A 23,717-nucleotide genomic window follows, 5' to 3' on the forward strand; every position below is an offset into this window, starting at 1 on the left:
TTTCATGACTTAGACAAGATAATAAGAGTGTAGATTTAAGTGTTTAAATCTGGAGATCCTAATTATCTATATAAAATCATATTTGTATTTAACCCTGCAGACAGTATTTGTCTGTTCTTCAAGTGCATCTAAGGGTTCTCACTCTTTGAATATCAGTTTAGAATCTGAGTTGAAAAACCTGAATACAACCTTGATGGTCTTGGATGATATTTTCACTTCTTCCATCTGAAAGGTTCAGGTTTCAAGTCATTTTAACAATTAAAATAATATTTCATACACAGATTTTCTCAAAGTTTCTTCTCACTTCATCCAAAAGATCACTAAGCAACTGACAGGGAAGGATAATGTAGAAAAACATAGTTATATGGAAATGAAATAGAAACTGTCATGATAATTCCACAGAAATTATGTAAAAAATAGCCACTGGGAATATTTAATTGTTGATTTTACATGTAGTACATGGATAAATGTATTTAAAATATTTACAATACATTACACAAACATTGAAATAGAATTGCTGTCACACTCAAATCTCCATATCTATGAAATGTCCTGAAATCTAAATTAAGGCAGACCAGAAATGATATAAGTACAGCTTTCCCAAGCCAAGCTGTTGCTTTCTGTTTTGCTTATTCAACTATCATCCTTTGTACGATTTCAGCAGTTTTTCTTTTGAGCCTTTAAATGTGTCTATCACTTTATAGTGTGTTAGTTTCTCTCCATCAGCTGACTTTCTGAGCTGTACTTTATACCCTATAACTCATAGAAAGATACATTTCTATGAGTTCCTACTCTTACACTGCACACCAGTTTGAGATCTGTTCGACAGACTTTGTGACACAGTGGATTTCTTAAACTTGCTCTGAATCTTCATTTCAGGGTTGTTAAGAACTGACAAATGTTTCAGATGAGAATACCATTTAGCTCATCTAGGTTGTTTGATTGAGGATAGCTAATTGATCTAAGTATCTTGTCCAGCAACCACTGCAAAGAAGCTAGAGTATCAGCTTCAGCAGCTTGACTGGGTAGCTTGTTTCCAACTTCAGAAGTTTAGAAAATTTACTGGAATAAAAAGTAAGCAATGCAGAAAAATGTTGTGTGTATACCTGAGATTCTAGCAGCTTGTGTTAAAGATTTTCCTTTCCCTTCTGTTGAACTCGGGAGTTTTGTTTTGGCCAGGTTGAAGAAAATTGAACTGCAGCTTACCCAGCATACCTTTGTTACCACCCCTCCTCCTTCACAGAGCTGAAAGCAGTACCGAGTCATAAGGGCTCTCAGGACTTGTAAGTGGAGGTTGTGGTTCATGTGGGTCCCCACTGGGAAGACTGCTGTTGTGTCTGCGTTTTATGTTCATCAGCCAGGAATCTAAAGTGTTTTCCTGGTACATGGTACAGCCTGGTTAATATACATTTTTTTTTTCTGTTACACTAGCTGTGAATTTAGCAAAAACAGTACATTCCTCTTCATATATCAGCATGTTTTGCTGAATTGCAAACAAGTTAAAAACAGTGTTGACACTTTTCTTTTGATACCAGAGATAAAGCAATTCTGCAAAAAATCCATTTATTCTGTCAGTCTGTCTAACCAACAGGAATTGTAATTACAAATTAAGCTTTTGTTGAGTGTTGTTTGTATGCTTGTAATCTGTCACTTGAGCCACAGTAGTAGCAGGTGCCCTGTTTGTTCTCAGATTCCAGCAGTGATATTTCAATGGGCATGTTTGGATGAGATTTCTAAATATGTTCTAGCCCTTATATTTTTATTTCATAAAAATAATGATAAAAGGGTGTATTGTTAGAAAAGGCAAATCTGGAATTCAACATGACTGGTTACTGTATTTTGGAGAACCTGGTGATAAGGAGGCAATTAATACCAAATTCTGTCTTCTGTCAATACTGTCTTATGTTTCATCTTGGTGTCTGTTTAAATTAGCTTAAATTAACTGCTGCTAAAAGAAAAAGCCCCCAGTGACCCTTAATTTGGCATTCTTTGTACAGTATATACAGTACTAATGTGGTTTCCCTTCTTCCTGAAGCCTTATGATATGGGAAAGATAGTCCTACTGGAAACAAAAATGTCATTTGACTGAAAAAATTGTGAATTTTTAAATGGAGCTCTAGGCTGATCCCCATCAGTTATAAAGTCTGTTTAGATTTTGTTTAACTTCCTATGTGCTAATACAGACCATCAAACAAGGGACTCTCACTTGTTTCTATATTAATGAGATGTTGGGCTTGCTAATGGTTTGTTGCAACTAAGTTTGTGTGTGTGTGCTGATTTGTTTCACCTGTTTTCCTCACCGTTCAACTATGGTAAGAATGACATCATGGTTTCAAAGAAGAAAAGAAAACAATGGTATTCTAACACATGGATTCTCATTTTCCTGAAGTGTCTTTTTTCAATTGTGCCTTAACCAGTGGAATATGAGCTTTGTTGTGGACTTTTACAAAATACTTGACTTAGATAAACTGTGTGTGCAGACAGTTCTTCCAATCTGTCCTGTGTGTGCAGGTAAAAAAATCAGTACCAGAAAGCCCTAATTCTAGAGCTTGTAATGGGGAAAATATTTGCTGTAATATCAGCATTTGTACATTCCTGCAAATCCATTTTAACTTACCATGTAATTTTAAATCTAGTCTTCTGGACTCACAGCATAGCATTGAATGATAATCACACAATATTTTTATCAATTTGACCATGAAAGCATGAATTGAACTGCAGACATTTTCACCCCAGTTCACATTTATGCGGTGTTCACCTTTTTTATCACTCTGGGGATGTTTGATCAAAGGTACTGCTAATTTTCTAGTGTACATACAAGATTCCACTTGAGGAATGCCTCATTTTATCACAGTTTGGATAGCAAATTAATAATACAATGTAGGTGTAATGTTGGAGAAGAATAGGAGAGTGTTAATCAATATAAAGACAGTACTGGTATGTAGGCAGCATGTTAGAATTCTGGAGAAAAGAGAGAGCCTATTTTAATCTTAGAAATATCATCATTAATTTGATGGGATGCTCAAATGAAAGAAAAAAAACTATGCAGCATTTCTAAGTGACCTTAATTCAAAGAATATTTGAACATCTGCTGTCAGACGTCCCTTTTATTATTCACAAATGCACAGGGAGTGAAAATAAAGAAAGAAAAAACAAACTTTGTTTAGAATCCATTTTGGCACATCATTATGTCTTGCCAGTTCATCACTTTCTAGAATATTCCACAGAGTTTCAGATATTTCTAACTTGATTCATTTTTAGCTCTTATTGGAAATCTGCATAATGTATTTTCACAGTTTTCTCAGGGAATTATTTTCCTTAATCTGTTGTGTTAGCACGCATGTGAGGATTTGGGATGAAAATAAGCATGAATTAAGGTTGTTTGTTTGGCTCTTCATATTTAACAAAACTTTTAAAGCAGTATGAGGCACTGTTACACATCATTTTCATGTTTTAAAATACATCAATTTGTGGAAATTAGATATTGATTTATTTATTCATGCTTTTGTTATCAGGATCTTCTGCTTCATACTGTAGAAAAATCCATTGAAAGTGAAAAGGCAGCTTTGTAAAAAAAAATTCAATTGGGCAGTAACACTTGCACACAGAGGATGGGGTACATCCTGCAAGTTGAAAAAAACAGCTGGAGCCTTACCTCTCTGAGGTTATAGAGAGCAAAAAATAACTTCTTATAAGTCTGAATGAAAATATAAAAAATGCACATCACATCTTCAGGGTAATCTAGTCATTGTGCCATCATTTCTGCCTTCTGTAAATTCTAAAGCTGTGTTGCTGTTGCTTTTCAAGTAGAGTTCAGTGCAGTGTGTGCTTCAGTAAGACCACTGGGTGATTTGATGGCGGTATGCAGACAGGTTGCCCATCGTGCATTTCAAGAGATTGTGTGTAGTTGTTTTTATTTTGTTTGTATTTTTGTTAATAGCTGCCATTGCTCTATCAGCCTCTTTCTCCAGAGCCTAGTATTTCTCTTCAGCAGTAAGTGGGACTGCTGCACTCAAGCTCACCCACCAAGCTTCCAGTTTTAAGAAACTGCTTGGCGTAACAAACTGACAGAGGCGCATTGTCCTTGGTACAGATTCACGGGAAATTAAATGGTGGCAGAGAAATGGGGAGGTTTACACCTTGAAAGCTGAGTCAGGGGAAGGACTCCATGTTTTGTGCAAAAGTGTTTATAATTTATCGAGCATCGTCACTGCAGCCTATTTTAAAAATAATTTACTGTATGGAGCATACTACTTTGTTAGATTAGGGTTTAAGTCCTGGGACAGGGCAGATATGTTATGAATACCTTTTGCTTTTCTAAGAGTATCCATTCATTCTGTCAAGTCACTAGTGAAAAGCTGGCATTCTAATTTAAGGGATTTTATACAAAATGTCCTGTGAAACATTCCTCTGAATCTTTCTCTTAGATTTGTTAGATTCTTCTTCGTGATTTAGAATGGCAGATGGCACCATATTGCCTCAAAGAGATGCACATCAGGACCTTTGTGGGGATCAGTTATGTACTTTGAATATAATGTATCTGTTTCCCATTTTCTTTCCAAAACCATTGTGAAGTTTCTGTCTTGGAGTCACACCTAAAGTATTTAAAATATTAAAAATAACCCAAACAAATGTATGGTACTTTGGGATCTGAAGTGTACTATTAAGTGGTCACAGATTATTCATGGTAACCTTTAGAAGGCAGAATTTTAAAATGGTGGTACATTGACTAGGTTTAAAAAAAACATTTCTAACATACAGTATTGTTAAGATATATTTTTCTTACTACCTTTGTTAAAAAAAATGACAATTTAACAATATTTTAATAGAAAATTTATTGTTATTTATAAGAAGTGTATCAAGAAGATTAATTGACAATTAATTGAAAGCATTAAAAAAATCAATGATAACTATATATTCTTTATTACATAATAAGTAAATACAGAGCAAGATCGTGGGCTGTTGATTTTTACATTTATTTTTTTTAAAATAACCTAAACATAGGTTTTGTGGAGTCAGTTCGACACAAGCTGGTCTAAGTTAAGTCTGAATATCGCATTTGTCTTGAGTTTGGCTGGACAATTTTACTGAAGCCTTTTGAAGACCTGCAGATCAACTGTATTGATTAACTGCCTGATGTTCTTTTTGACATTTCTTTCAAGTGTCCTTTTCAGACTTTATTTGTTTTGTGTGGCACTATATTAAGTGCTGTGGCTTTTGTTTAATGTGTCATTTACCGTTGTCTTCATTACCATTCATTAACCATGAAAGACAACACAATCTTCTGTTGTGACTGAATATCCCAAAAATTAATAATGCAGTTTGAATGTTTCTTTTCATGATCCTATCCAACTGCAGGGGTGTTAAAATTCACTTCATCTTTTTGTTTCAAGTGCTCAATGTATCTGTTAAAATTATGCCAATTTTACAAAGAATTGAGTAAGAAGCTGAGCAAATAAGGGAAGAGGTGGTTTGAAATAAAAAGGTAGAGACATGCAGGGAACAGCAACTAGCAAATCAAATCAAAGCATCTATTGCATTATTTTAATGCACTCAGTTACAGTATATGGTTAATTGGTCAGATACTCCATAACTTTCAAACACCGTGCTCTATTACCAAAGAGACCTTTTTGCTTAAATTGAAAATTAAATGTAGAAAACATTACTAGAATTATACTCTGCACTGGTAATTACTGCTAGTTCATGCTGAATGTCTCTTTGTCATCTGCTCGGCTCAGGATAAGTATTAGAGCAGTCATGCAAACACAAACAGCTGACTTGCATGCTTAGCTGGGCAATCACCAATCATTGGAAATCAAAGATTGTGATGTCTAATCGAAACTAATTGCATTTCAGAGTAGCTGACTGTAATTAACCAATAGCACTGTATGAAATTGGCTGACCTGAGGTGCCATCCTTTATCAACTCTGTGTGGCCCAGTTTCCCATCATGTTTATAACATGGACCCCTGATTGCAACCATAAGTATTTCTCATTTTTATTGCCCTTGTGCTACGGTTGGGTCACTTCATTCAACTTTTTGTTTCGCTGTTTCAGCTGATGTGTATCTAAGAAATGTGTGCTTTCTGGAAAGTCAAAGCATGAGATGTGAAATCCAAGGACTTGTATAAACTAATAACAGTGGCTGCAACTCAGGATACCAACATAACATTTGCATGATTCATCAACTCTGCTTTACTGCTATAAAGAAATTTTATACTTGTCAAAGCTGTTCAGTATTTTTCATGCAGCTCCAACAGTGCCTGTGAGAAATTTAAAGTGATGCTGCACTTGTAGGCAATCCTGCGGGGTTAGAAGTGACTGTCAAGCCCCACAGCTGATATTGTGAAGGAAGCTAATGATACCCTGACCAGGTCAAGCCCACCCAGCCTCAGCGGTGCTTGACCGCTCAATGAATTGCTGTAAGTGGCTGAGCAACTCTAGAGCTACACGGAATTAGACTACATATGCCCTTACTCTCAGTTGGGGAACAGAGATTGTAAGGTCAAATTGTCTATTTTAAAAAGAAATCTTAGAAAATATGTTATACTCCCTCCCTAGTTTAGAGTAGCCTGTTGTGTGTGTTTCATATCGGGGCTCATACTGTAGCTACGAACCCCATGATGGCACACAGGGGAAAAAAAGTCATCCACTTTTTGTTGTGAACAGCATGATCATTTCCTTCAAATTATAAAACTTTTTTTTTTAATGCACCACAGTTTGCTGAGCATCATAGCATGTGATGACTGGCTTTTATCTCAGACTGATATTCAGCAGAGCCAGTACAGGAGTGCATTATCCGTTTAGAAGGCTGATTTGCGCTGCTCACCACAATGGAGAAGGAATTCAAAGAAATTGAATTCACTATCAATATTCTATAGGTGTGCTTTATTATTAATAGATGTCCTAGATTCATGTTTTCAAATGAATTGTCAAATTAACTTAATGAAATAAACAATAAAATAAAAATATTTTAAATATATTACCCTTTTTTATCAGTTAACATTTTAGGGATTAATTTACAGTCTATACTGTATATACAGTAAGTACTGCGGCATATGATTTTTAACACTAAAGTATATAGATTTTTTGTCATGTCTGTGTTCACAATGTGACTCCTTCAGCTGTTTGGACCTCTGTTTTAGAGTCGCTCGCATTGGGATACTGTAACAGTGATAAGCATCTGAATTTGTTTTGGCTTCCGTGATTTTTTATAGTGTTTTTCCGGGGTGACTGCCTTCAGTTCAAACCTGCCATGCTTGTCGTTTATTGGAAAACAGGAAGTACAAAGAAATAAACTGATGATGTCATGCTTGCTTTGCCTTGTGTTTGCTTAGTTCACTGAAATGGACCATACCACCTCACCTCACCGCACCTCCATGTGATCAGGAACAGGGCTCGGAGCTCAGCAGAGCTGCACACTGATCCGCTCCCCCAATGTGGGGCTGTAGATAATTACTGCCAGTTAGAAGGCTTATTGTCACAGACATCTGCCCATGTTTAGAAACATATTAGCCATCATCACTTAAATATTGTCAATAGACTTTTAGTTCTCAAAAACCTCCATTTTGAGGACTGGTGCAGCTTTGAGGTTATATGGCTTTATCTCCCTCTCTTGCTTAGAGTAAAATGGCACCAACATGTCTCCCTAGAATGTTTAATGCAAGACAGATGATTGTAAGTAGATCCTTATTTTCAATTTAGTCCTGCACGGCCCCATTGTGAAAAATGGCCCTATCTTAAATGATTGGATTTATGCATCAAATTTCTTTGTGTAAATGAGAATGTTTTGTAAAATGCCTGCTTTTGTGCTGTCATTATTTTTTGTTTTCTTTCTGAAAGGTATCTTTTCACTTGCAAAGAAACAACTATTTCCGTCATCTTGTCTGCGTTCTGTCGAGTTTATAGGGAAGAAAAATAACTACTTTTAACGTCATGAAGTGCTAGAAAATAATATTCTAAATACAAAGCAGTGCTGAAGTCGTGTCAGGTTAGAAGTCTTATTAAGAGCTATGTCTCTCTGAAGAGGAGAAAGGAAATAGCTTTGAATGTTTTTTTGACACCTTAGCAATCACCAGGGGTTTTCCTTTTTTGGGGGGGGGAACGAGCTAAGGTAGCTCGGGTAGGAAAGGATAACACCTAGAAGTGCAGAATGAGGATTTCGAGCCCTGGCCTGATCCCTGTGTCATAACCACTCATTAACCATCGGGTTGTGTATATTCCAGTCTCCACTCCAGGCTCCTCTCTTCCTCTCTCTCTCTCTGATTTTTTAAATTGTTTTTTGCTTGGTGACAACCACCCTGAGCTTCCTGCTAACAGCCTGTCTCTCTCTCTCCGGTGTATTTCTACATTCTGTCTGTCCCCTGGCAGGTATGCTCAACCACCCACCTATTCCCATCACCGAACTGGCCGAACACACTGAGCTGCTCAAAGCCAATGACAACCTCAATCTGGCTCAGGAATATGAGGTAAGAGTTATCCTTCTCCAGGAAGAAAGCAGTTCTTACTTTATTTTCTGGCTGTGTGAACGTTTTAAGATATGGAACACCTGCTTTAGCATTTTTCAGACACCTAGAAATCGGGAAATGCTTGTTAGAGCTGGGTGGGTAATAGGGAACCTTTTAAACTCATAGTTTTGAGGAAAGATTTTTATAATAATGTCACAAAATGCTGTAAGGGGTAAGCGGCTGTTGTCCTCTCAACCAACTCTAAAATCTCGTATGTAAATTATGATGTCATATGGAATAACACCTTTTCTGGATAATTAAATTAAAATTGTCACAATAAAAACAACTGATAAAAACAGTGGGAAATAAGTTCTGTTGGAGTTTTTTGAAGGAATGTGTGGGAAGTTCTCTAATGAGTATCCCTTTTCGGAAATGAAATTGGAATAGTTGATTTTGATAGTTGGTATCCAAAGAATTTGATTCTTATAATGCTTTATTTTCCCAGAAATCTGCTTATTTTTTTCAGTGTTAAATGTAAAGAACAGATAGCACCTAGATACTGACTGTAGGCTTCTCTGCAACCCCAACCAATAGGAAGTATTCTTTAAAATATGCCACATTGATGCTACCCAGGACTGGAAAGAACACTGATCTAGATAAATTGAGCTGCATTTACTGAAGTTTAATTTATTAATTGGATGTAAGATTCTCCCCATAGATTCAGCCAAGGGGGGGTCTCTGCTAAAAGTTAGGTTGGTAACGGCAGTCCAAAGATGTTAGGCAACATCTGTCGCATTTAATGTCAGGCATGCTGTCTTAATTATGAGACCCAGGGTTATAAATGAGCCAGCTGCTGATTATAAACCAGAGTTGCTGAATCAGCCATCATTTGCATAATGCAATATCTGATTTCTCCAGCCCTAAATCAAAGAATTGAATAAAAAAATCCCAGATTAAATGGATGCAGGGAAGAGATTAGTGGGAATTGAATGTGGACACAAGCACTACAACAGAAATTTAATGTGCATATAGTTGAAAACAGATCCTGACAACAGAGTTCTCTAATGCAGACATGCAATGCACAGCAAGAGTTTTTCTTGAAGAAAGTGCTGCTTTTTATCTCCTTGGACAGTAGCTTAAAAAAAGACTTGGGCACTGCAGGCTTCTGAAATATAGTTAGCATTGAGCTTCTACAGGAGACACCCCAGCACTGCGCCAGAATTATAATCACTTGGCTTGCAATTCTTTAACGTGTCCTGAGAAGTAAACGGTCAAATTAAAAGATTAGCTTTTGATTAATTGCCTCTTTCAAGAACTTTCCACAGGCAAGCAGTGGCTGTGGAGTCTTGTGTGACTGAGTGGCTGTAGTGTGGAATAAGAGTCTTCGACTGCTGTAGAGCTTGGTAGAGTTATGTGGGCTGCAATGTAGATTAGAAGGAGAAAGGTGCAGAACTTGAAAACTGTCTTGGAAGCTATAATCCTATGAATTCAGCATAGTGTGAACCTCTAAGCAGATTCTGTAATTTAACAACTGCAAGCAAGGTTATTTTATTGATTTACACATTCTTCTTAAGCTTTTATTTAATCTTTGCTTCACCTCATCAAGCACATTCATGATGTTCATATGTACTGCATATCAAGCACGCCCTGTATAAAGCTCTCTGTGTAGCTATAGAGGGGCTTTTCTTTTGATTTACTGGTGGACAAATTGCTTAGTGTAATGTAGCAAGTCAGGTTGCATGTTATATTGCCAAGAGATTTGAAGAGGCTATTGATATTTATTACCATATGTACAGTATATACTATGTCACAGACTCATTTCTCAAAGGAGTAATGATCAATCTTTAAAGCCTTGTCTTGATCTTTATTTTTTTTAATTATTAAGTCATTCATCCCAGTGAAGATGGAATATTTATTTTTATCATCAGCACTGGATATGGGCATTTATTACCTCATGACGTTTTTATAAAACAAACTGTTGCCCCTGGGTGGCAGTAAAGGAGTTCTTCTGAGCACCAGGTGAGCTTCATTGTCAGTTCCCACCTGTCTGTGCCCACTAGCTGCCAGTAACTGGAATTTCCCAGGCAGTGGCACTCAGTTATGCCTTTTGAGTATATATGTTATTATTATTTTTGAGTCAAGTAGTAGATTTTACACTTCTTATATACTGCAGAATGCGAGAGAAATAGATGGTGAGAGAGCTGTTTTTGTACAGGGTTCAGGGGGTTAAAATGCAGTGTGAAGTTTCTTGGAAATGACATCTCTCAAGGAGACCTGCCAAGAGCGAATCGAATGCTGTTTCTCTGGGCCATTAGACACAAACTACAGCAAGCACACGGCACAGGATCTTGGCACTAACAAGGAAACGTAGTAATCAGTAGCTGTTCTAGGACAGTGGTTCTCAGCACTGGTCCTGAAGTACAGCACCAGGCAGTGAGGAAAGAGAGAAATTGGTCAGGAAAAGAGCCTCTGAGGATATGAAGGCAGCCCTCTGTTTAAGAAACCCAGGTCAGTCCCCAGAAAACTGGTTGGAAACTGGAGCTCCATGTTGGACAGCCACCTGTGTAAGTCCTGTCTTAATAGGGTACCAGTAAGCTTGGTAAAGGTCATTACACTTACTTGTGACTGAAGATGTTCAACATTGAAGGAAACTTTCCAGTTCAGATTAAATCTAAGTTTTCTGTGTTCATTTTTCAAACGAAAGACCAAAGAAAAAATAAAATATGGTAACTCTAGGTTAAAGTGATCCAATTAAGTAAGAAGCTCAAATAAAAATTAAAAAAAGAAATCTAAGAGATTCAGTTGGAAAAATCCTACGTAACAGGGCAGTAATAGTAACAGGCCAAGGCTGACAATTATTAATGACCCATGACCCTGGGTGTGCAGTTTATCAGGCAGACTGGATGGCCACCTCTGATTCATAGCTTGAAGTTCTTATGTTGTATCCCAGAAACAGGGTCTGAAATGTGGAAATGGCACGTGAAGGAGTGATAAGCAGTCTGCAAGAGGCTTCTAAACTGACTGAACAAGGAAAAACAGGCATGGAGGACATCACACTATTATTTCACGTTATTTTAGATGGTGACACTGGGTAAACTTAATATATGAGACACTATTTCACCTCCCTGTGTCTGTTCTTTTTGCATAAGCAAAATGTAAAGGCATCCTTCAGGCAAGTAAGAGGAGCTCCTGTGCCTGAAAGTCAGCACAGAATCATAATGGAATACTAAATTACACTGACATGGGAATAGAATATGTATTTGCAATTCTCATATTCAGAATGCAACAGCATTTGTCATGCCAGTGAGAGCCTGGCACTTTTTATGCACTGTTCTTGGGATGGGGGAGCTACCACTTTCATCAATATTATGATTGCTGTTATTCACTGTCCAAAATAATAATCCTGAAAAGCTGATGCACTTCATTTTCCATTCAAGTGTGTACTGAGCAGTTTTAATTCTCTGAGTCTGACAGTGTATTTCATGTACTCATAAGAGAACTGTATTGGTGCTGTTTCTTTCTGATACAAAGACAGATCAATTTTGAAGAGATGTGATGTGGCTAGAAACCTGTGCGGAGCTGGAATAATTAAATCAATGATCAGTTCATTTAAGTCTTAGTTTACATCTAACCAAAGAAATCTCTGGATATTAAGGGCCAGCTTATAGGTTTATAAAGTGCTTTGAATATTCAATACCATAAATTAAATATAGTTACTTTCCCCCTCTGTTTGCCTATAGACCTCAATGTACTCAGCTCCTTCGTACAGCATTCTTAAATGTAAGTTACACATAAAGGGAAAACATACCTGAACTTATTTTATTGAACTACTGAAAGCACTGAATATCGCTGTGCTACTCTATTCTCTCTTCAAGGTTATAGTTAACCACAGCCAAAATAAATGTTTGAAACAAAACTGTTAATGTTATTATAGTGCTGATCACTGTGATAACAATGTTGAAACCTGTTGGCACCATGTTTTATTCACTGTTGAAGAAAGTGCACAGATAGTAAAATCTTAAATTACATAGTGACAAATTTTGTTTTGGTAAACAACAGCAAAGGAGTGACACGACTGAACTTTTACATCTTTTTACACAAATAAATGTATTTCAAATTCATTTCATGAAACAGAAAGTTGTTAAGCCTAGATTCTGCTCAGGGGAACTATAAATTCAATTAACTGTAAATTTGTTTGTCACTTCTCTCTAACTCCAGCTTGGTGGTTTTATTGAATGAATTATTGGATGATTAATTATCACACAGAGATTGATTAATAGCCTTTTCACATTAAAAAAATCTTTCTTATATAGTTAACAAATATACTAAAGAGCTGTATGGCCATTTAATTAAGATTAACTGAAGACATTTTACAGAAATGTAAAGACAATTTTTCAGTGAAAGATTAAACATTGAACCTCCGTGGTCAGTGTTGAAAATGCTACCAGCTGAGAACAAAGATAAATCAAATCTGACGACTGTAGATGGTCTGTTCCTGTTTTATAATTCAGCAACTGCTGACCTGAAGAACATACAGAATATCAGAACAGTCACCTTTACCATCCTTTTTTTCCTGAAATAAGCATTGAAAAATATGAGATCAGGTTTTGTTTAATAATATTAGCAAAAATACTATTTATATATGTTAAGCTAGTTCAGGTGGACAATACTAATTTTTCCTCTTATTGTGGAAAAACTGGCTAGTTTAAAATATGAGCAAGTTGTCAGAGACCAACTAATATTAAGTAAAGTTTTTGATTTCTTTAGGATAGATTACGAATATAATTAAAGTAATGGGTTTATTTAATTCATAGCAGACCTGGACCAGACTGTAATCATAGCAATCAGGGTGAGGAGTTAGATCATGATCTGTCTATGGTTACTCTAAGAATAGATTGGATTTTTATCTTGCCATTAACATTTAAGTAAAAATGAGTTTAAAATAAGGGATGAGCAGAATGGAGTCGTCTCTGTGTTGTGATGTTTTTAGTTACAGCCATTGTTAGGTGCAGAATTTCAGTAAGAAATGACAGTTTTGAGAAACAGGAAGGATGGTGCTTCTTCAAAGCTGTAAATACACTTGCACCTTTCATAAACCTCATGACACTTTACCATCTTTAATATGATTGAAAACTGAGGAAGATAAACTCAAAAGAATATACAACATGAGGTGCATTGCAATAAACTGATTACATTGTCTACATTTCGATTTAAGACCAGATGACAGCTTTACGGTGTTCTGGGGCCATGAAGCTTTATTAATTCTGCTCTCACTGTAGCTGATGCGCAGCTCCGTCTGGTTTGGTACCTGTGGCGCTCTGTCAGACCTCCTGAGGTTAATTTATCTTGTGATCTCAACAGAACGCATTTGGAAATGTCACCATATTGAGATGCTTTGTCCCTTGATCTCTACCAACGAGACTATTCTTCTTTCTGTCCTAAATGACCTAATATGAAATATAGTTTTAAAAATTTACTCTGCAATGAACCAGGCTCACAACAGACACAAATGGAAATCCCATGAAAGTCTTTTTTAGGAAAAGAAATGTGAGGTAGTGGTGTACACAGAAAGTGTAACAAAATACTCTGCAATGTCTTTGAGTCAATTTTCAAGGATCCTTGAAGAAATGGGTAGATAAAGTCCTCAGATCAGTAGCCATAAAACATTGGGCTTCCTTTCATTTATAAACATTCCTGTGGTATAACTTTTATAGTGTATCTGTGCTCCAATTTAGAGGTGGATTCATTTTAATTGTTATGCAGTATTAGTAGTGGAAGTATTAGTTAAGCAGCAGTAGGACCCTCTGCGATCCCAAGTCCAAACCAGTAAAGGTGCAAATTTCAGGGACAAGATCCTGGCATTGTCAATTGGAATCTGAGTCGCATCACTTTGCTGACAGTGACTAGGATTCTGGTGGTGTACTACTGTTTCAGCACCACCAGTATAGGGTGGAGATCATTTGACAAGGCCCTCATGACTTCCAGCAAAACAGCAACTCTGTCCTGCAGCTTTCATTTAGTAGAAAACCACCTGTAGGAGCTAGTCTACACTTCTGAATTCAGGACACATCGCTGAGTGTCTACACATTAATAACACAATTAAGAATTTTAAAAAAAAATCAGTGATTCTAAGTTCAAGACACTTTCCATTCCTGAACTAATAAAAAACAATATATAAATATATTCAAACTTTTCAGGAGAAGTGAAAGTATTCATGAGGGGTCAGAATATTGCAAAATAGATCTTGGGGTCCAGAAAGGTGCCACATCCATGGGCTTCTGTCATGGTGACAGAAGCAGAGCTCTTAAAATTGACAACGTTCTTGTATTGTTGTTGTTGCCATTTTAACCAAACTCTACCACAGCAATTCCAGACAACTAGGTACCATGAACAAACAAATGGAAGATTGTGCAAACTCCACCCCACTTGATAGGGATATTCTGCAACAGAGTGGTTTCTTTTTGAAAGGGCTGGTAAAAAATCTGAAAAGAGCCTGATTTGTTCTTATGCAAAGAAGCGATGGAATAGACTGACCAACTGCTCCGTGGTTTTTATTCTTAATATAAATTTTAAACACTTGTAGGTTTGAAGAGTAGTATCTTTTTCATAAGCCCCATTTGCCTGTCTGTGCTTCCAGTCTATCGATCCTGGGCAGCAGTTCACATGGGAACACTCCAACCTTGAAGTCAACAAGCCCAAGAACCGCTACGCCAACGTGATCGCTTACGACCACTCGCGCGTCATCCTGGCTCCCATTGAAGGTGAGTGAATGGAAGGCAATAGGATAGAGAGGTAGTTACAGACCTTAGTGGTGCATTACTCAGTGTTGAAAAAGAGCCCAAGAAACTGAATAGTCTTATTTTCATTTTAATGTTTATGTTTTATTTATATTCCCTTTGCTAAGAGCAGAGTTTTAAACAGAAAACAGTTTAACACAGGGTTCTTTATCATGAGCTGTATTTTAAAAATGAGCTCGATTTTTTATACTATGACTAAAGTTTTCCAGTTCATAATAGCAGAAAACGAAAGAAAATTCACAGAAGGCATATCATTCATACATTAGTCTGCTCATTTTACACAGGAATGATTTCACCATTAGAAACTGCAACGGTGACTGTTCGACTAGGTGTGAATAAATAGAAAGGACTGTAAAATATGAGATCAGGTTTAATGTAATTTTATTCCTCTTGATTGCTGTTTTGCAGACATTCTTTGAAAGCATTTAGCTGTCTAATTACTATTCCATTGGTTAATGAGTCTCACAATTTCATTTCAGCAGTTTGGAGGCAGCGCAATGACAGTTACAGAAAGTTTGGTTCAGTAGGAATGAATTGAATGTTAGGTTTACATGTGCACTCAACTTTTAATGATGTACAACCATTGGTTTGTATGGTTTATATAAAGAACAAGGTTTAAAATTAAGGAACTTCCATAAATTCTGTGACTCCTGATCAAGAAGATTCCTTGGCTTTGCATAACAGATGGAAAATGGGAAATGGGTCTGTTTCAGAAGTAGTGACAGTTTTTAAATTTCTTTATGATGTGTTCTATGTATTAGACAGCGTATTGTTTTGTTTACAACATCCCATCAATGCTGGGAAAAGAAAATACACTATTCTCTTGGAAAGGGTTTGTGGACACATTTTCCACAAAACCTAGGGAAATGCAAAGGGAGATGATAATGTAATATATAAATGGATGACAACTACCCACAAATTGGCAGATTTGAAGGGGACATATAGTACAGTCAATATGTATACTGTTTGTAGTAGCCAATTGACCCAAAGACGTTATCCATCGAATCATGTCTTTAAAGAAGCCAAAATTGTGGCATTGGCAGGATGGTTGGGCAGCTTATCTGTGACTCAATCTTTTGTGTACAAGTTAACTTGGCTAAATAGGATCTTTCCAAAACTGAGTTTTCATAATAGAAACATCCCTTACCTTGTAATTTTGTTTACATTTGTGCTGCTCTGTAGCAGAAAGTGTTTAGTAAAATAGTGTAGCCATACAGTGGCTCTGTCAAAGGGTTTGATACTGTGTAATTAGATCTTGAGGGAACAATAAAACAAGTGATTGCTGTCCCCAGTCTCCCCCTTTTCCATCCTCTAGTCTTGTGGAGAGGCTACTTTTCCCGTGATTTATTGGACTGGTTGTCTGATCTACACCATAGAAAGAAAGATATAGTCTGGCGAAAGCGGCTTGCAGGCACTTCAGCTGATTTACTCCAAGGCCTGAGCAATTCCATCTTGTAGCCCATTCCAAGAAATCTCTAAATCACAGCCTTCTCCCGCCACAGCCAGGGCTCAGGATGGCTGTTGGCTTTCAGGGGATCATTCCTGTGATGGATGTAGGCCACAGGCCTCGGTGTGATTTTACTGGACAAGAGAGAAATCAGCTGAAGCTGCCTGTGCGGCTGTCATCAGCCAGCCACCCACAAGCCTGCAGAACAGGAACGAGCAGAAACCATTCTGCACTGCAGATGGTGCCACAGCTGAAGACCGAATGTTGGGGAGCTGAGAGATGCCACAGTTCCCTTGTTTGTTAAGGAGTGCAGCTCATTTTGACACTCATTGAGACGATCAAGTTTAATGGAACTGAGAAGGTGTAGATAGATAATGCCTTTGGGCTGTAGTGATAATACAAGAGCTTTTACAAGCCACACACATTACAATACAAACCAAACACATTTTTAAGTGTGTAATTTTACAATTTTTTTTTTGTTTTTCAATGTCATATTACAATCAAAACATTAAAGTAATGCACAATAGGTGTGTTTTAGAACTTTTTAAAAAGCTAAAATATGTTTTAAGGACAATTTTAGAACTTAAATATATTAAGTAAAATTCTGTTGAATTTTTTAATACAAGTTATTTTATGTGTCGTAATAGTTGAGCTCAAATAAAAGTGACAGCATAATGCTTGCGTTTGGTTCATATTATACCCGCTTTTAAAGTATTTTGATCAGTACTTCTCTATGGGTTTTAATTAGGTAATGTTCCAGGTGTATTTTTGTTCTTTGATAAATTCATATGATAAGTTTTATCCAGGGCTTGAACTTTTCAGGTTTTAGTTGTGATCAAGTGATTTCTCATTAAACTTGTTTTGACCTAATTCTGTTCTTTTAATGTAATTCCAAAAAGCTGTTAATTACCTAACAGGGTCATTTGACTTAACCTCTGTATCTTACTTAAGCTTCTGATTCTGTTTCACCGTATGTTTAATTCAAACATAGAGCTAATGAAATTAATTGCGCATTGCTGATTGGATAATTGGCCATATTCCTAACATTATTTGTACCCCCTAGTTTAACAGGTCATATCCTAACAAATCTTTTTTGACTTAAAATACTTAATATATGTGTGAAGTGCATATAAATCACCAATCCATCATTTCACATTTACATTTTTGAAGGAAAAATGCTCAGGGTGAAATAGCTCTGCTCTTAAACGTTGTAAAAGTAAAATCGGTTACTGATAATGGCCTAAAGGGATGGAAACGGAAAAAGTTCATGCTAATTATTGTATGACTGTGGCAAATTTTCCATAGTTCAGCATCCCTCAGCCTTTACCTGTAAATGAGCACTTTCTTTGGATGAGCTGGATGAGATCTTCCATTTCCTGGTAGCCAGATCTGTCACATGATGAAATGTCCCGACCAGCCGGTACAATTCCTCATGTGGACAAGCTCACACGTTGAAAAACAAACAATGAGCTGCTACACGTACCAGGCGCCGCAAGTGTTTCACGAACAAACCGGTGGTCAGTTAATTGAAACCTTTGTAAGTTCAAAACAAACATTTCATTTAAATTACAAAATTCTGCATTAGAAGCTGAATTTTGTAATTGGCTGAAAATACTCACTGAAATACATATACAGAACATGCACAATATATTTATCTGTATTTAGCTTGGTTATCTAGACCAGTTCCTTGGTCTACTTTTCAAAATAGATGTCGTTCTCCGTTTTGTCTGCCAGGCATCGCCGGGAGCGACTACATCAATGCCAACTACATAGATGGCTACCGCAAGCAGAATGCTTACATCGCTACCCAGGGCACCCTGCCAGAGACCTTCGGAGACTTCTGGAGGATGGTTTGGGAGCAGAGGTCCGCCACCATAGTTATGATGACCAGGCTAGAGGAGAAGTCAAGGGTAAGACTGAACAGAGAACCTGGCTGTAGTGGCTAATAAAGGATCAGGAGGTTGTCATTCTAATTAGTTAATTACATTTCTGTGGCCCCTCTGCTCCTGATGGATCCCAGCTTGCTTTGCATATAGGAAGGGGCCCCACTGTATCCACCACTGAAGTAGAACTCCTGCCTGGGTAACAGTGGACTTTAGCCAGCACACACACGTTAATAGCCCTACTCTTACGAAAAGTGTCTAGGGACCTTTAAGAACTACGTAGCATGGATTTACAGTCTCAACCAAAGGATGGGACCTGCTACAGCACAGTGTCATCTGATCACCACACTGGGGTTTCACTGCTTTTCGGAAATTCTGCTTCAGAGACAAGAGTGCCACCTACTGGTCGATCAACACTACGTAAAGAGGTTACACAGAACATTCAGACTTAATTAATAATAATAAATGCTTACACTTATATAGCGCTTTTCTGGACACCACTCAAAGCGTTTTACATGTAATGGGGACTCCCCTCCACCACCACCAGTGTGCAGCCCCACCTGGATGATGCTTTCGACTAAGTTCTACCTAGAGTGCATGAGATTAAAATAAAACTATATACAAAAACAGATTTGTGTCTTGGCTTCATGGGTACATTTGTCCATTTACTTCCCAGGCACTGCAAGTGTTAATACCCATTACTACCCATCAAGCCAGACTTCCGAATTTCCATCAAATGGTTGTTAATAAAGCCCATTTGAGATTTTTAATGTAAGAAACAAACCTTTTCTCACCAGTGCCTGGAACCCAAACTGTGATGTGGCTCAGAAGAGAATTTTATGGAAAATAAAAGACTGAAGGGCTGGGGGTGGGGGGTGCTGTTTTAAGACGGCTTTACTATCAATGCAGCGTTTTCTCCAGGTGTTCACTTGAGTGGATTTTTTTGTCCTCCAAGGAGTAGAGTTTAATGGACAGCTGGAGTACTGTTTTACTGAGTTTTTCGCCTATAGACATTGCAGTGCGTCAGAGGAATATGGAGACTTTTTCGGTGGAGTGCATTAAGAGGTTGTCACAAATAATCAGGGTGATGGGCTAGACCGAACGAGAAGGAATGGCAAACAGTAAGCCTGCGCAGGCCAGTATTACCTGTCATCTTCAATCACTGCAAAGACAAGTGACACCAGCCCATACATATTGAAAGGATCTTAACTTTGTGGCTCTCTGGGTTTTCGCCTCTCAGGCATGTTCGAAGGGGACCTCTCACTGCTTGAAGGAAAATATTTTGCCAGTGTGATTAATAGATTTCAATTGACATTTATATTAGCATTTTTGGTGGTTATGTCAAGATTGCGATTGCTTCTGTTTTAGGTGTTGCAAATTCAGGACAAATTTTTAGGTGTGGCAAATTTCTTTTCTCATGATCTCCTGTACAAAAACAACAAAAGTGTCATTGATGAAATTCACAGTATTGATTCTCATAGAATCATCAGAACTGCATTTCTCCAGTCCTAATCACATGCCTTCAATTTCACATCATGTTGTTCTTAGTGCTTTTAAGGAATGGAGGTCTGGGACGGTGTTTGACAGTAACCGATTTTGTTTCCAGATAAAGTGCGACCAGTACTGGCCCAGCCGAGGGACAGAAACGTACGGCATGATCCAGGTGACGCTGCTGGACACGATTGAGCTGGCCACGTTTTGCGTGCGCACCTTCTCGCTGCACAAGGTAGGGCCGCAGACTAGACCCGGGTTTCCTTCGGTGCTTCCTGAGCAGTGTGAGCAACTGTCTGGGATCATACTCGCAAGCGTTCCCCTTAGCTTCGTGTTGCCACATTTGTGTTGAGATCTTGGGCCTTCCGAGGTCATGCTTTTTCACAGACAAACAGCGCAGCTCTGCTGGGGGCTTCAACTCTCATACCATGGGAAAACTATACAGTAGTGTTTTCAGTAAAAATCTTATCACAGTACAAATGTACTGTTCAAAACTTCTGTTTTGAAGTTTGAGCTTTTTTTTCCTAAGCAAAGTATAATTCAGTGGATTTTAACAGAAAAAAAATTAAATTACTTGTATGATACCAGAATCACACTCTAGACAAACTGATGGTCATTTGATAAAGGAGGCACTAGCCACTGGTTTTCTCAGAGGATGTCTGAACCATCTTTTCTGTCATAAACATTTGCACTGACTTGCACTATTGGGGCCACAATTTATTTTTCTCGGGACATCTATTGAAAGGTTATAGATTTCCTCTAAAGGTTATAGAACTTTTCCTTTCAGCTGTTTGAATTTTGTAAGGTTTATTTTTTTTTTTATTTTATAAGTCAACTGAGAACAAATTGTTATTTACAGTAATGATGTGGAGAACAATTTATCCTGCAACACATTTACTGGAGCAATATCAATCATTAACTCAATCTTTTATTTGCTATAGTGCCCTTCACAGCAGAGTGCTTTACAGATTTGTATTTCAGTTAGTGATATAACAACATATGACCATCTGGGCTTGGAGGAAAGTACTACAAAATCTCCAGTGGGGGAAAATATCCTTCTGGGGGTCCCAGGCCTGAGGGTTTCCCCTCCTCCAGGCAATCAGTTTGTGACACAATAATCATAATAAATCCAGGGTATTTAATGAGTGGCATATCTTGTTAGATGGAGTAGTTAGAGCTCTTTACCTGTGGCCAGAGGGTGGTGGGTTTATTTTCCCTTAATAAAGGAAAATGTGGTTTGTTGTGTTCAGGCTTTGCAAAAGTATCAGCAGGCACATTAGAGCTCATTAATTCATCATTAAGAATAAAGCATAAATGTACCTTCAAGATTTTTAATATTGTAAGATGTTTGTTTCTGAAACATATTAATATTTTATCTTATGTTTTTGTTGTTTCTCAAAATTGTATTGCTTATTAGCAGACAGAAGTGTCGATGAAGGTTAATATAGAGGAGTCCAGTGACCTTGAGAACACTGCAGTCTTGCAGGGCACTGTAACATGTGCAGCACATGCCCAGAAAGAAGACAGGGACAGGGAGGTTATTGTGCAGAGAGGGTGGATTGTGTTTTCTTGGGAGTTTCTCCAACATCAAATTATTATTATTTTTATTTTGTATACTCAGTCCATCATCTTTTAATGTCTAACTACCAGAGAAAGGCACTTAGCTAAGCTAGCGGAAGAAACTGCTGCACATAATAGTGGTCCAGTGTGTCTCTCACCAGCAGTCAAGCAAAAACATGCCATCTGAAAAGATGCCTTAACAATTCTGAATGCATTAAGCTCTCAGCCAAATTACAGCTCTTCCAAATCATAACTACTGATTTCGTAAAGTAGTGGACTGAGGCAACATAACCCCCACTAACGGTTACGTCCTTATAAATGGAGTGGTTGTCTGGGTGTTTGTAGTGCTTGTTAAGCTTTGACACTTCTTTGATCCTTAGATTTACACCCTTCTGTTATTTTACACTGAAATTAGCACAGTCTGTCTATTTCTGTTTATCTCCATTGACTTTTTTATGGTTACTTAACGCTAGATCCCTTATTATTTCTGCTGAAACGCCCAGTTATTGTAAAGTGGAGCTTTCAGAAATCGCTGCCTAAATCTAGAACATACATCAGTGTCTTGCCACAAAGACAAAATAAAAGTGTGTTGCTTTTTGTGTCAAATCAGGAGAGGTAATTCTAAAATGATTTGAAGTTCTACTGTGTCAGTATTTAAAAAAGGTTATAGCAATTTTTAGGAAACGTTCCTAAAGTAATCACCTTTACAGTCCTCTTTTGAATGCCTTTTGTCTGGAACAAAGAAGGTGAATAAGGCAATTAAAGTCCTGAAAGGCAAAGAATATGTCACCCCAGACGGCCAACTAAATTCTGTGATGCATAAGCCTCAGTAAGCAGTTTGAGACAATGTGTTTTTATCTCAGTAGCCTGGTCAATTTCAGAGGTTTAAAGTTTTAAACAGGAAAGGTATTTGCAGATGTCTTTTTTTTAACCACCTTGTTTTGGGCAGGAGGCCCCACAACTCATGGAACAGTACTGATTAAGTCTAAAACAAGCTTGTACTTTTGACAAAATAGGAAAGAAACACAAATATCAGTGAATACCCAAATAATTGAAGCCCCTGGGACATTTCAGAGGAGCTCTCTGATGGAAGTAGCTTGCTTTTACTTCATTAGAAAAGGTACAAAGCTACAAAGTTCTATCCACACAGTCCTTTGAATTTTCTGTAACATCTTCAGTCGCCATTTCTCCTTGTTAGATTTCATTTGGAAATGCACAGAATTCTTTACAGAGCAAAATCTCAGAAGAAGCAATTAACCTAAAAAAAAACATTTAAAGGTTTGAACTTAAAGTCAGTAGAGTCCGTGGCTCACTGTAAGTGTTTATCAAATGCCATGACACCTTACCCATTTGACCTTCAGGCAGAAAAAAATAAATTGTATGACAATTCCCTAAAATCCGGCGTCTGACAAACTGGTGACAAAAACACTGTTGTGTCATTAAGATGCACATCAAACGGCAGACTAGTTATAATGAAAAGTGAAACTGCTATAAAAGAACACAAGTGCCCATAAACTTGAAACTAGGTCAGTTTACTTTTAATTACAAGGTTTATTTATTCATTTATTCAAAAGCTCTCTTTTATCAGGAATGAAATAACGTACATTGAAATGCAAAATCTCCCTTTAAAGAGCTTCAAGGAATTAGGCGAAACCAGAGGGCAGGACAATATGATTTGGGCTATGGATGCTGTATTCTGTACAAAACAATTCAAAACATTCGCAGTGCTTCATTCAAACCTTCAGTGCCTTACTTTTGCTTATTAAAGTCCAGTGGAAATGTCTGTGGTTTTGCCAAATTGATTCATAGCTGAACAGTATATTGGATATTTTTCACAAGGGGGATTGCAGAATGCCAGCAGTGAAAATTCATTGTCCTACAGAGCATCAGATACCTAATACTCATAATTCAGTTAGACTGGCTACCAGTCAAGGGCCATATCCAGCAGTCCTCCTCAAACTTAGGAGATCTCAAATCCCCTGTTATTTCTAAACTACCATGCATTGCAATTTACTGAGTATCCCAGTAATTAAATATATTTCCAGAGAAATCTTTGTGATTAGTCTGTCCCTTTTGTAGTGAAATCTGTCATC

At 37.5% G+C, this 23,717-nt stretch overlaps 1 protein-coding gene across 1 annotated transcript in view; it reads left to right on the forward strand.

Moving 5' to 3' along the window:
- Positions 1–23,717, forward strand: part of LOC148814047 (receptor-type tyrosine-protein phosphatase S-like) — a 320,468-nt gene that overhangs the window by 265,599 nt on the left and 31,152 nt on the right. Inside the window, exons 24-27 of the mRNA XM_088907841.1 lie at positions 8,370–8,467; positions 15,084–15,207; positions 18,425–18,600; positions 20,180–20,299. Of these exons, the coding sequence (XP_088763967.1) occupies positions 8,370–8,467; positions 15,084–15,207; positions 18,425–18,600; positions 20,180–20,299 (518 nt within the window). The remainder of the gene's footprint in view (positions 1–8,369; positions 8,468–15,083; positions 15,208–18,424; positions 18,601–20,179; positions 20,300–23,717) is intronic.

This window comes from Atractosteus spatula, chromosome 28, assembly GCF_055471065.1.
Source record: "Atractosteus spatula isolate fAtrSpa1 chromosome 28, fAtrSpa1.hap1, whole genome shotgun sequence".
In the NCBI taxonomy this organism is placed as follows: Eukaryota; Metazoa; Chordata; class Actinopteri; order Semionotiformes; family Lepisosteidae; genus Atractosteus; species Atractosteus spatula.